The sequence below is a fragment of the Branchiostoma lanceolatum genome, chromosome 13 (assembly GCF_035083965.1).
Source record: "Branchiostoma lanceolatum isolate klBraLanc5 chromosome 13, klBraLanc5.hap2, whole genome shotgun sequence".
NCBI classification, from domain to species: domain Eukaryota; kingdom Metazoa; phylum Chordata; class Leptocardii; order Amphioxiformes; family Branchiostomatidae; genus Branchiostoma; species Branchiostoma lanceolatum.
In genome coordinates this window covers 10,538,776-10,550,030 of record NC_089734.1, presented here as the reverse complement: position 1 = coordinate 10,550,030, position 11,255 = coordinate 10,538,776, and the positions used below count along the sequence as shown (strand labels likewise).

Genomic DNA, 11,255 nt, shown 5'->3' with positions numbered 1-11,255 from the left:
ACTCTTCCAAGGATATAGCACACAAGTGCTAAATACATTCTACCCAAAATCACAAATAAACGTTTATTTCAGCAATAACAAAAAATTAGTGCTATTCACAATTATTAATATCATGTCTAATTTACTTAGTATGTATTTCATAAACTTTCTGTTAAGCTATAAGAGTAATTTTATGTTTGCTCGCGGTGGAGTCATAAGACTTGTAAGATGTCGGCAGTACTTGGTGGGAGGGTGCGAGCGGGCAGCAAGGTTCTAGCTCCTCAGTACGACCAGGAAGGAAATGAAATCCAGGTTTGTGTGGATTTTAAGTACAAATAGGTTCATGGGATTCAGAAATTATGCTATTGAACGCAGATCCTGCGTTGATTTTTGCAAAAGAAACTTTTTATTGGGAGGGAGGGGGGGGGGGGGGCGATCAGATCTGGTTGCGTACTTCCTTCCTTTGGTCCCGTTGCATAGATGCAAATTGCATAGACAAGTAGTTAAGGAAGGTAAGAAGGACCTGCATCTATCGCAGTAATATATGGTGTGTGCAATACAGCTCTGACTTGCAGTGTACTGTTAGCTGTTGTTGTTGATGTTTATTGTTGTTGTTTACAGGTGGAAACCCGTGAGGATGAGGAACAACAAGTGAAGTTGGACCAGACCATCGAGCTGCTGCTGGCAGCTGGGTACTTCAGGGCCAGGATCAAGGGCTTGTCTCCTTTTGACAAGGTGGGTGATTCAAAATAAGCGCTTTCACACATGCGAGTACACATGTACGGTGAGAAAGATGACGGCCCCTGGCTTTTAAACAGTTCTTATCTCAACCATTGTCTCCATTTGCATAACATTGTCCAGACGGGTTTGTTAACGTCTCTGGTGCCTTTACCTTTGAAAGTGCACATGAGTACTTGAATGTTCGAAAGCACTTATAAGCCAGTTCATGGTTTGAACTGCACATGAACAAACTGACATACTTTTTACCCTTGTACCCAGGTTGTTGGAGGCATGACCTGGTGCATCACGACCTGTAACTTTGACCTTGATGTGGACCTACTGTTCCAGGAGAACTCAACAATCGGTCAAAAAATGTGAGTCGGAAATAAACTTTTGTAATTATCATTGAAAGTGGGCACTTAATTGAATTGCAAATATTACACATACATTAGAGATAGTTTAACAGAAATGGATAAATGATGATGATGATGATGATGAGAGATAGTTGTACAAAGTCTTTTTTGTTTCTACCCCCATCTATTTTATGTAACTACCTCTTTCGATATCTAACTTTTCTCTCTACCCCCTTCCCTTTTATTTTGGCAAAGGTCTGTTGGTTGCCTTATGGTCCTTAAGGAAGTTGGTAACAAACTCTTACCACTGTTCTAGTTAGGACAACTTTACTGGACTGAATGACTGAGATTGTGAGGTCTAACAAATCCCCATGTGTTGTCTTAGTGCTCTGACAGAGAAGATTGTGGCAGTGCTACCGAAGATGAAGTGTCCACATAGAATAGAACCTCATCAGATCCAGGGTCTGGATTTCATCCACATCTATCCTGTGGTGCAGGTTTGTGGATTCACATTTGTTGGTTTTGTTGTGCACTGATGATCAAACTTTATCTCTGAAACATTGTGTACATGCCTCCTCCTCTGACTCTGTTTTCATGTTGATGTTTGACTTTTTTTTAGTTAAGCGTTTTTTTTTTTAATCCAAGAACCAAGTAGTTGAATTGGTGTATCTCCTTTAGTGATGACAGGAGAATGCACATTCAGTCAAACTGCCTGAGAAGACCACTCAGGGGACAGATGAAATTTTGTCTTTTTGGACAGTTGGTCACTATGTCAATGTGTCAATGGGAGAAATTATCTAAGGGACCACAAAAAAGTGGTCACATTGGCCAGGTTGTCCTTATGTACTGTAGAGGTGGTCACTTGAATAGGTTTGACTGTACTTTTCTTAACCTGTAGCCCACAGAGGGCCATTTGGCTACCAATTCTCTACTAGTTAGCCCGGGGTCTGTTGCAGGTGGCTGTCTCGGTAGCCCGGGGTCTGTTGCAGGTGGCTGTCTCGGTAGCCCGGGGTCTGTTGCAGGTGGCTGTCTCGGTAGCCCGGGGTCTGTTGCAGGTGGCTGTCTCGGTAGCCCGGGGTCTGTTGCAGGTGGCTGTCTCGGTAGCCCGGTCTGTAGTGCAGGTGGCTGTCTCGGTAGCCCGGGGTGTGTTGCAGGTGGCTGTCTCGGTAGCCCGGGGTGTGTTGCAGGTGGCTGTCTCGGTAGCCCGGGGTGTGTTGCAGGTGGCTGTCTCGGTAGCCCAGGGTCTGTTGCAGGTGGCTGTCTCTGTAACCCAGGGTCTGTTGCAGGTGGTTGGTCATCTGGAATGTTGAAGATGTCTCCTGAAGACTGAAGCAAGTCATCGATGAGCTGGAATATTGGACAGAAAAATATCACTGAGATGTGAAACAACACAAAGAAAATTATTTCTAAAAATCAACAACAATGCCCTCCTCCCTAAATATATCACTGTACTACAATGATAGTGCATTGTTGCATTATTAGTTATTACAATTGTACAAACATCATCATCATAGCAGTTTGGTCAGGCTCATATCCATGGGAGCAGATTAAAATGTCAATCATTTTGTTAGGTTTAACAAATTATATTTCCCAACACATGAAAAATGCATTCATTTTCAGTAATGAAAAGCACTTGTTATTGAATTGATAAAAGACAGCCATGAAACTGCAGAAACAGAAAAAAATTGCTCAAACAGATCAATAAACCAATTTTACCATCAACCTATTTTGGTATGAAAAATAATCAAACGAAAATACATAGAAACAGAAAAAAAATGCTCAAACAGATAATAAACACATTTCATCATCGACCTATTTTGGTATGATAAATAAACAAACTAGAATAAATATTATGAAAACCCAAGAAATTCACATTCATCAATAATTGTAACAAAGAAAATTGATAAATGAATTGTAATGAAATAAATCAAAACATAGCAGGTTACTGTTAAAGTGTACTTAAATCAGGAAACATAGAAGTATGGTATATACTAGTACATGAATACACATGTCATGGACAACAAAACAATTATTAGTATAATTTGTAGGAAGCATTTCTTACCTGTTTCTTGGCTGTCTTGTTGTGCTGAGAATCAGAAGAATCCTCTGATTTTCCGAAGATAGTTGGGATGGCATCATCTGACAAAAGTTTGGGGGGGTATCTTTGGCTCAAGCGAGGAGCCATGAGTTTTGCCTTTGGGTTGTCGTAACAACAGTCGGGGGAGAAATGGTCCGAGCAGACAAACACCCCATGATTTTGCTTGGCGGTTTTTTCGCGAATTTTCTCAATCGTCGTAGTCGGTTTGAGGTGCGGCTCCACTGCGATCAGCCACTCGTGAAGCCTGCGTTTGTCCTGTGGGAATCTGTGATAACTCACTTCTTTTTTGCCCCTCGTACTCCCATGGTAGTTTTTACAATTACGAACAACACAGGCCGGCATGGTGGCTGCCCCCCTCCCACTGCACGGGAGGATATCAACTGGGGTTCGATCAAAGCCGGCTAGCTGATTTTGGGAGACCTGTCGTGGCTTGTAACTCTGTAGAAACCTTCAACGACCGTCCTCGATCACAACGGCAGCAATAAGAAATCTGAACTCAATTCTACTGTAAACGGATGGCTGAGATTCGATCGTCGTGCAACTCGCAAAGTGGCGGCCTCAGAACCAATAGTCTGTTCCAAAACGGTGACGTCAGAGCTGCCCCAGAACGAGGCAGCAGACCATTACGTAATCGCCAATCGCGACGGGGGAGAGCGAGGAGAGCGCGAAGTTCAAACGGGTGCACAGGGTAATTATAGACGGACTAATGTAAAAAAAATAATTTTTCAAGGTTTTAATATGAAAACTACTGGGAAATAATGGTTTCAAGATCCTGTGGTGCTACACTTTAAAATGCCATTATTTCCTTGTACCTATTTTCAGTGGCTGGTTAAGAGGGCTATAGAGACCAGAGAGGAAATGGGAGACCAGATCAGGGCCTTCTCCGTGTCCCAGTTCAACAAGAACCACCGCACGCCTGAGGACCAGGAGTTCGACTCCCGTAAGGAACAGTCCGTCTCCACATTGGCTGCTGTCAAGGTATGGTACACAGGACAGTCTGTGTTTCTTCAGAAATGCTTCCATAAAAACTTGCATATGTTGATCAGGGAGTAGCTCCCTCTGAATGTAAGAATTGTAACCGTAGTATAACCTGGACTCTGATAGTTGCCATCAGATCATAGGATTTCTAAGTTTCAATATAGGTTTGTACTGAATATTATGGATATTGGGGGATAACTGAATGTGTGGAAAAGTAGGACCTAAGCCTTTTAATGTATACATGTATTTTGAAAAAATAAAATTGGTTTCCGTCTCTAACTTTAATAATTAGTCACCACCTCATCACAGTTTGTTCTGTTGTTGTCTCCCTCAGACTGGTTACCAGCCCCGCAGACAGTACAAACGACAGGCTGTTTCTGAGTTGTTAGACGAGGAATCTCAGGTGCACTCTACTCTACTGGAGTATGGCAGGTCAGTTCATACATGTTAGATATGTACAATGATTGGGATCACTAGCTCTATTGTTGTAGAATGACCGATTGTACTAGTACAATCGCTAATGGTTCTGGCAGGGATCCTGATTGTGATCTCTGTCAACAGAGACTTCAATTGCAAACTCTACCGGTAGAATTGCTCATTCTGCCAGATCTACCCCGATATATGTTAGTACAGTATATGCATTTGTATGCTGCCATCTCTCTACTGTCGTCTATTATCTATGAACCCAAATTTGTATCAACTACAGCAGAAGCTGGGAGGGTGAGGGTTAATCATGTTGCAAAAGTTTTCTGTAAGAATATTGTCATGTCTTAGAAGGGTTAACCAGTGACCATGCTGATATATGAAAGTCTTGACATTTTGTTCCAAGAAGTACATGGATCATAATGAAAAGTTATGTACATTTATGTGTCTGTCCTTTGTGTTTGAATTTTGGTCTAGTTCTTTGTCCGCAAAACCCAAAGTGATCAAACATTGCATCATTTTATTGTTTCCCATATACTGCTGCTGTATCACAGTTTTCTACAAGCCTCTCTTTGTCTTTTATTATTCTCATTTATGCTATTGTATCATGAAAACAATCAATAGATTAATCCTGACTGTCCATCACAATTAGCAGTTCAACCAATGATAGCACTGCAATTAGCGGTTTGACCAATAAAAGAGTGGCTGCATGGCCATCAAATTTTTGTTTTTATTTTGCATTTCTGATGAAGGTGGGCAGGCTATGGGATCGGTCTATTGTAGAAGAGTACTGTCATCTCATGTTTCTATCTGTTGTTTACTTATGATGTTATAAAGTCTTCTTCCTTGTCTTTGTTAAAGTTTGTATCATTCTGTATGTTGCTGTCTCTCTACTGTGTTCTGTTTCCCTCAGTTCTGTCTCCAAAAGAGTCATGGCTTCCTCCAGCATTTCTGCTATTCTAGGGGAAACTCTGACGTTTGACCCCTGGTATCTCATTATGTTTCTATGTTTGTCTATTGTTTGGTTAGGTACTGACTGGAAAGATATTCACATTTCATGAAAAGTAGCATTGTGAATTGCTTAGTACTCCTATATTGGGCACTTGTGTTAGATAAAATGTGGACATCTTTAATTGTCATCACAATTTCACAACAATGTTTTTTTTTTTCAAAGTACAAAATATAGAGGCTAAGGTTCTCTTCGTAATACATATTTGCTTAATATATTTTACCGAAATGTTAAGTATTGTTTACCTCTTCACCCTCAGTTTTGTTTGTAATTAAAAGAGTATACAGGTTTTGTTCTTGTTTTGCCTGCATGTTGTTTTGTGTGTTGTTAAAGCTTCTAATCATGTACGGTATTATATATGACATTTATATACTTCGTCATTCTTTATTTTGGTTGTTTATTTAGCATCGCAATCAGTATGTGGATGATACTTCATAGTTTTGAGTGTCTCTGTCTACATCAGGAGCATATCGCTTAATAAGGTGATATTCAAAAATGTCTGTGTGATTCTTGTGTTTTCAGGAGGTATGGCTACAGACCAGAGAAGGCAGATAAAGTAAGTTATAGCACTTCTATTGTTTCTTTCATTGCTTTTCAATCATGATCAAAATCGTTACCATAAAGATGATTGTCTTTTTACTAGTAGTTTGATATACCATTATAGCATGGCACTGTATTTGTATGAATATCTTGAAATTTTATGTTTGTTTATTGTTTTCGTTCTTGTATAAATCATGTCTCCTGCTCTAATGCCCCCCCCCCCCAGCTATCCCCGCCCCCTCACTCTACTCCCCCCTCCCCCCAGGTCCCCCTCTTTCCTATTCCCAAAGACTTAAAGGTATGTTTATACATCCCCTCTTTATTCCCTCTTTCTGTTGAAATTGCTCCTTAAAAATGGATGCTTAACAATGGGTACTTTTATTGATTGGAAAGTGTCAGGTCAGCAGCATTTTCTATGTTCTGTTGAAATGTATGAGGTTTGAAGCTTTTTGAATTAGAATTTTATTAAGAATTGGTTTCTTCAGAGTATAGGTGTATTTGCTGGAACTTATCTTTTAATCCTCATCAAAGTGGTCAATAGAAAAAAAATCAATTTGTGTTTGTGCCGTAGCTAGAACAGGCATGGCATTGCATTATAATTTTAGAAAAAGGCCATACTTCATACTGATGCCTATATATGGTGTTGCCATGACAACTGTAGGCAGAGGGGAAGGACTCGGCGAAGTCCGCGGTGGCAGCGGCGCTGGGAGGGAAGACAGAGGAGATGGACGAGGAAGAGGCCCAAGCTCTGGAGGAGGTGAGCTGTTACACCTCCACAAGTCATGACAAACATAACAACAGTATTGCATTGTAATCTCCAAGAAGATCTACTGGTGGCAAGGCAATATCCAAATGGCCAACCAGTATCCAGAGGGCCAACCAGTATCCAAAGGGCCAACCAGTGTCCAAATGGCCAACTAAAATCCAAAGGGCCAACTAGTATCCAATAGGCTTATTGGATACTGGTTGGCCCTTTGGATTCTGCCTTGCCACCAGTAGATCTGCTTGGAGATTATTGCATTGTGTAGCCTTGTGGGTATGTAGCTATAGAGTAGTTGACTCAGACTATAAATGTTTTGGGTTTGAATCTCTTTCTTGCAGTTCCTGAAGGGAACAAGATTCCGCACTCCACTCATGTGAAAAGGAGTAGCACTATACCTAACTTTGGTTATGGATGTCCTCTCGGATGGGACATAAGTTGGAGGTCCCGTGTTTGAAGAGAACCTCAAACATGTTAAGAACCCATCACACTTACCAAAAAGAGTTGGGATCCATCCTGGTTGAGTGGATCAACCCTATCAGTCTATCTTACTAAGCTTGTACTTAACCTTGCAAAATAAACAACAAATGTCTTGAGCAACACAATGTCCTTGCAATTGGTACCTTTGTAGAGGTACATGAAACGGAGTTGTCCGTTTATTTTCAAATTGTTCTACCTGTATAAGTGGTTGTAAAATATTACAATTTTGATTACTTTTATTGCAGCAACGCATCAAGGCCCTGATGAGCGGGATGCAGGCTACGGGAGCGGCTGACGGGAAACTGACAGCGAGCGCGGTGGGCTCCATCGTCGGGATGCAGTCTGCCGAGATCCAACAGATCGCTTCCGAATACGCTGGAAAGGTGCGTGAAGTCAAACACTGTCAAGTTTGACTTTTCTTTGTCTCAAATTTGTGACAGAAAATAAAAAGATAACTTTATTGTTTAGTATTCGGTTCAGGCACTTGGTTTATATCAGTAGTACAAGATAAGTAGTAAAGGGCAAATCAAATTAAGCAATTCAGAAACGACAGAAAAATACAATCACAATAGATCTGCTGATTTTGTTCTATCATCATCATTGGTCACTAGAATGAGAATCTTTGACAATTTAAGTGATATCAGTACCTTTTACTGTAACAAAATAATTCCACATCCATACTGAGACTTTCTTTTGGAAAATCTTGAAAATTTTTTTGCTTATTTATTTTGATGTACTGTACTGATACATTAGCTAACTTGGAAGATTAAACCATTGAACACTTTTTTGAACTTGGCTTTCTTGTGACTTTTTTTACTCACTTTAAATGTTGTTGCAGCAAGCAGAGTTAGCAGCTGAGGACCGTCCAGAGCGACTAAGCGGCGCACAGCAGCACAAAAGGACGGTAGCTTCGCTGAACAAACAGATCACAGCGCAGGAGAAAAAACTGGAGGAGGTCCGAACTAAACACGAGGAACTCCACACTGCCTATACTTCCACACAGGAGAAACTTCAGGAGGTAGGTATCTGTTATTATTGTATAAAAGGACACAGTTATCATAATTGATATTTTGTTATTTAAGATATTTGTGTAGGCAAGTTATAAAAGAAATAAGAATTTCATGCTTTTGGGTTGTTATTTCTCTATATTATGAAAGATTGTGACAAATGCAAATGTCTGCTTGCATATCAGAGTTGTTTACTTGATTGATTGTTTGTTCATTTGTTAATCAGGTGCAAGAATTCAGTGCCAAACTAGACGAAGAGATGGAAAAGTTGTCAGAACAGGAGAAAGATGAAGCCAACTCAAGGTGGGTCTGGAACTGTTTCCCAGAGAAACTTGAAGAAAAAAAACACCACAATTTATCATTAGATAATGTTAGATTTTGCTTTGCAGGTAGTTATTAATTGAAAGTAAAAGTCTTTCAGGTTTATACAAATAGTCAAGTGGATACAAATTAATTAATCTATACATAAATGTATATAATAATAGATATGTAAAAATCAACATGCTGAGTCCAACGTATCATTTACACAATTGGTTCTAAGGTCTAGACATTCTTTGATGTACTGTTTATGTTTCTCTCATCCGGCAGTGTGCTGCAGCAGCTGCGGGGCCTTGTTGCGATGAATGAGAACCTGAAGCGGCAGGAGCAGGAGTTCCGCGCCCACTGTAAGGAGGAGATGGCACGGCTGCAGGGCGCCATCAACCAGCTCAAACTGGACGGAGATGAGGGCGAGGGCGAGGACCAGGTAGGTTTTTTTTTCATTCTAATGAACTCGCTCAGTGCAAGGCCGTAGGGGGCCACTCATCAAAGCACTGAACTAATTGTTACTGGAGCAGCATCTCTTCACCCTAAGTCAGAAACATCAATGCTCGAGACAAGCATGACTTCACTGACCCATCAGTAGCACTATGGTGTGATGGTGTTGTCGGTGTTGTGTAACGGTTAGTGCGTTGGTCTCAGAACCAAGAAGTTCCGGGTTCGATACTCGCCACATACATGTACCTACCATGACAAAGGAGTGACGCCCACCAAGCCTCTTCAGCTAATATGACAAAAGTGTACCATAAACGCACATGGATTTGGTGCGCAAATGTGCCAACATCTACACATTTGCCACCAAGAGCTGTAAGAAAAATTAGCTCTATATTTATCTTTGATAGATAGCTGGCACATGGATCCATGAATGAAACAGCCTTTAGGATAGAATTGATTTTGTCTACTACATGTATCTCGTAAAGAGAGTAATGACCAAGTTAGTCAGCCAAGTTGTGATGGAAAGAGCACAGTATCTTGGTGAAAGTATAGTTTGGAATAGATGATCACGTGTTGTTCACATGTCCCTATATCGTATAGCTTTAAGGTGCTGTACTTTTCTATTTCAGGAGAGAAGCCGACTGATTGAGAAACAGTACCAGGCAGACAAGGAGAAACTGCACAAGATCCGTCTGTTGTTGGTAAGGACACCTAATCCATTGCAAATTTGTCTTGTGTTATTTTAGAGTATGTCTTCAAATAGATTATAGAATTACACAGCATTGGTGGAAGCAAGGAGCACAAAATTCAATGGCTTTAGAATGCTCACCAAGATATTAAGGTTTGTAAATTCAGGAAAAATCTTATCAAATAAGTCTTTTTATATACAACAAGAGCCATTTCTATAAAATAGGGTTTAATGAAGTACAAGTCTCTTTTACAAGGGAATGATTTTTGTTATGTTTACAATTCATCAGGCGAGAAAGAACCGTGAGATTGCGCAGCTGCAGCGTAAGATCGACGAGGTTCCGTCTCGTGCAGAACTCTCGCAGTACCAGCGCCGGTTCGTGGAGCTGTACAACCAAGGTGAGGCAAAAAGTGCCATCCCCTCATGGTGACATCTATCACTATCAAGTAACATTATAAACCTTCAGAAACAATTGTTTTTACAGAAAATCTTAAGTTTAAGTCAATATTGTTGTTTTTGTCACATCTCATTTTTAAGTTTCATTGTAATTGTCAAAAGTCCCAGCAAATGCTTTTACTTTTAGTTATTCCAAATTTCGCATCTTTGTCTACATTATCTTTCTCTAGTTGCTGCAACCCACAAGGAAACCAAGCAGTTCATCACCCTGTACAACACCCTGGATGATACCAAGTTGTATCTAAACAAGGAGGTCAATCTGTTGAACTCTATCCATGACAACTTTGAACAGTAAGTCAAGAAAAATTCCTTGTTAGTATTTTTTAGTTTCTTTTGAAGTCCAATATCAAGCTTGTGTGAACTTCTTTGGTTGTCTTAGACAAAGAGTTCTGATTGGCTGTGCAGTTGTTTAGATGACAGCTATGAGTGTGATTGGCTGTGAAGTCGTTTAGATTGCAGATAAGAGAGCTATGATTGGCTGTACTGCTTGACATTTGTTGGCAGACACTTGTATATGATTGGCTGGTTGATACTTGATGCTGATTGGTTGTGCTTTGACTCGGTTGCCAGGGCGATGTCATCTTCAGCCAATAAGGAGCAGTTCCTGAAACAGCTGGAGCAGATTGTGGATGGCATCAAACAGAACAAGAACAAGGTACACTATTCTCACCACCCTTTCTGGTTTATCCCCGCAAACATTGCCTTCAACCCAATCTGCTACAAGTTATTCCATGTGCAAATGTACAACTATCAAAACTGGGAATATATCCACCATTGACTGTATTTTCACTCCTTTACAAGTTCTTCACTCCTTCCCTCTCTCAGGTTGAGAAGAAGAAACAGGAGGAGAAGATGCGGCGGGACCAGTTCAACGATACGTTCCTGGACCTTGTAGACAAACAGCGGGTCTACTTCAAGACTGTCAAGGACTTTCAGGAGGTAGGCTCATCAGTAATGCTGGGTAAAGCTTCTGTCACACATTCAAGACCTTCCCACAAGTTTGCTACCGAC

The 11,255-nt window shown here is 40.6% G+C and overlaps 1 protein-coding gene across 4 annotated transcripts in view; it reads left to right on the top strand.

Moving 5' to 3' along the window:
- The first annotated feature begins 163 nt into the window (after positions 1 to 163).
- The window catches only part of LOC136447040 (coiled-coil domain-containing protein 93-like), a 12,440-nt gene continuing 1,348 nt past the window's right edge, over positions 164 to 11,255 (top strand). The window contains exons 1-19 of one of the 4 annotated variants that reach the window (XM_066445713.1): positions 164 to 291; positions 601 to 714; positions 979 to 1,073; positions 1,438 to 1,549; positions 3,973 to 4,128; positions 4,463 to 4,560; positions 5,465 to 5,539; positions 6,083 to 6,116; positions 6,366 to 6,398; positions 6,762 to 6,857; positions 7,586 to 7,723; positions 8,179 to 8,358; positions 8,574 to 8,650; positions 8,936 to 9,092; positions 9,730 to 9,801; positions 10,078 to 10,186; positions 10,415 to 10,535; positions 10,815 to 10,899; positions 11,070 to 11,183. In XM_066445713.1, the coding sequence (XP_066301810.1) occupies positions 208 to 291; positions 601 to 714; positions 979 to 1,073; positions 1,438 to 1,549; positions 3,973 to 4,128; positions 4,463 to 4,560; positions 5,465 to 5,539; positions 6,083 to 6,116; positions 6,366 to 6,398; positions 6,762 to 6,857; positions 7,586 to 7,723; positions 8,179 to 8,358; positions 8,574 to 8,650; positions 8,936 to 9,092; positions 9,730 to 9,801; positions 10,078 to 10,186; positions 10,415 to 10,535; positions 10,815 to 10,899; positions 11,070 to 11,183 (1,950 nt within the window). In that variant the 5' untranslated portion in view covers positions 164 to 207. The remainder of the gene's footprint in view (positions 292 to 600; positions 715 to 978; positions 1,074 to 1,437; positions 1,550 to 3,972; positions 4,129 to 4,462; positions 4,561 to 5,464; positions 5,540 to 6,082; positions 6,117 to 6,365; positions 6,399 to 6,761; positions 6,858 to 7,585; positions 7,724 to 8,178; positions 8,359 to 8,573; positions 8,651 to 8,935; positions 9,093 to 9,729; positions 9,802 to 10,077; positions 10,187 to 10,414; positions 10,536 to 10,814; positions 10,900 to 11,069; positions 11,184 to 11,255) is intronic. The other 3 variants (XM_066445715.1, XM_066445714.1, XM_066445716.1) reach the window with 3 other exon arrangements.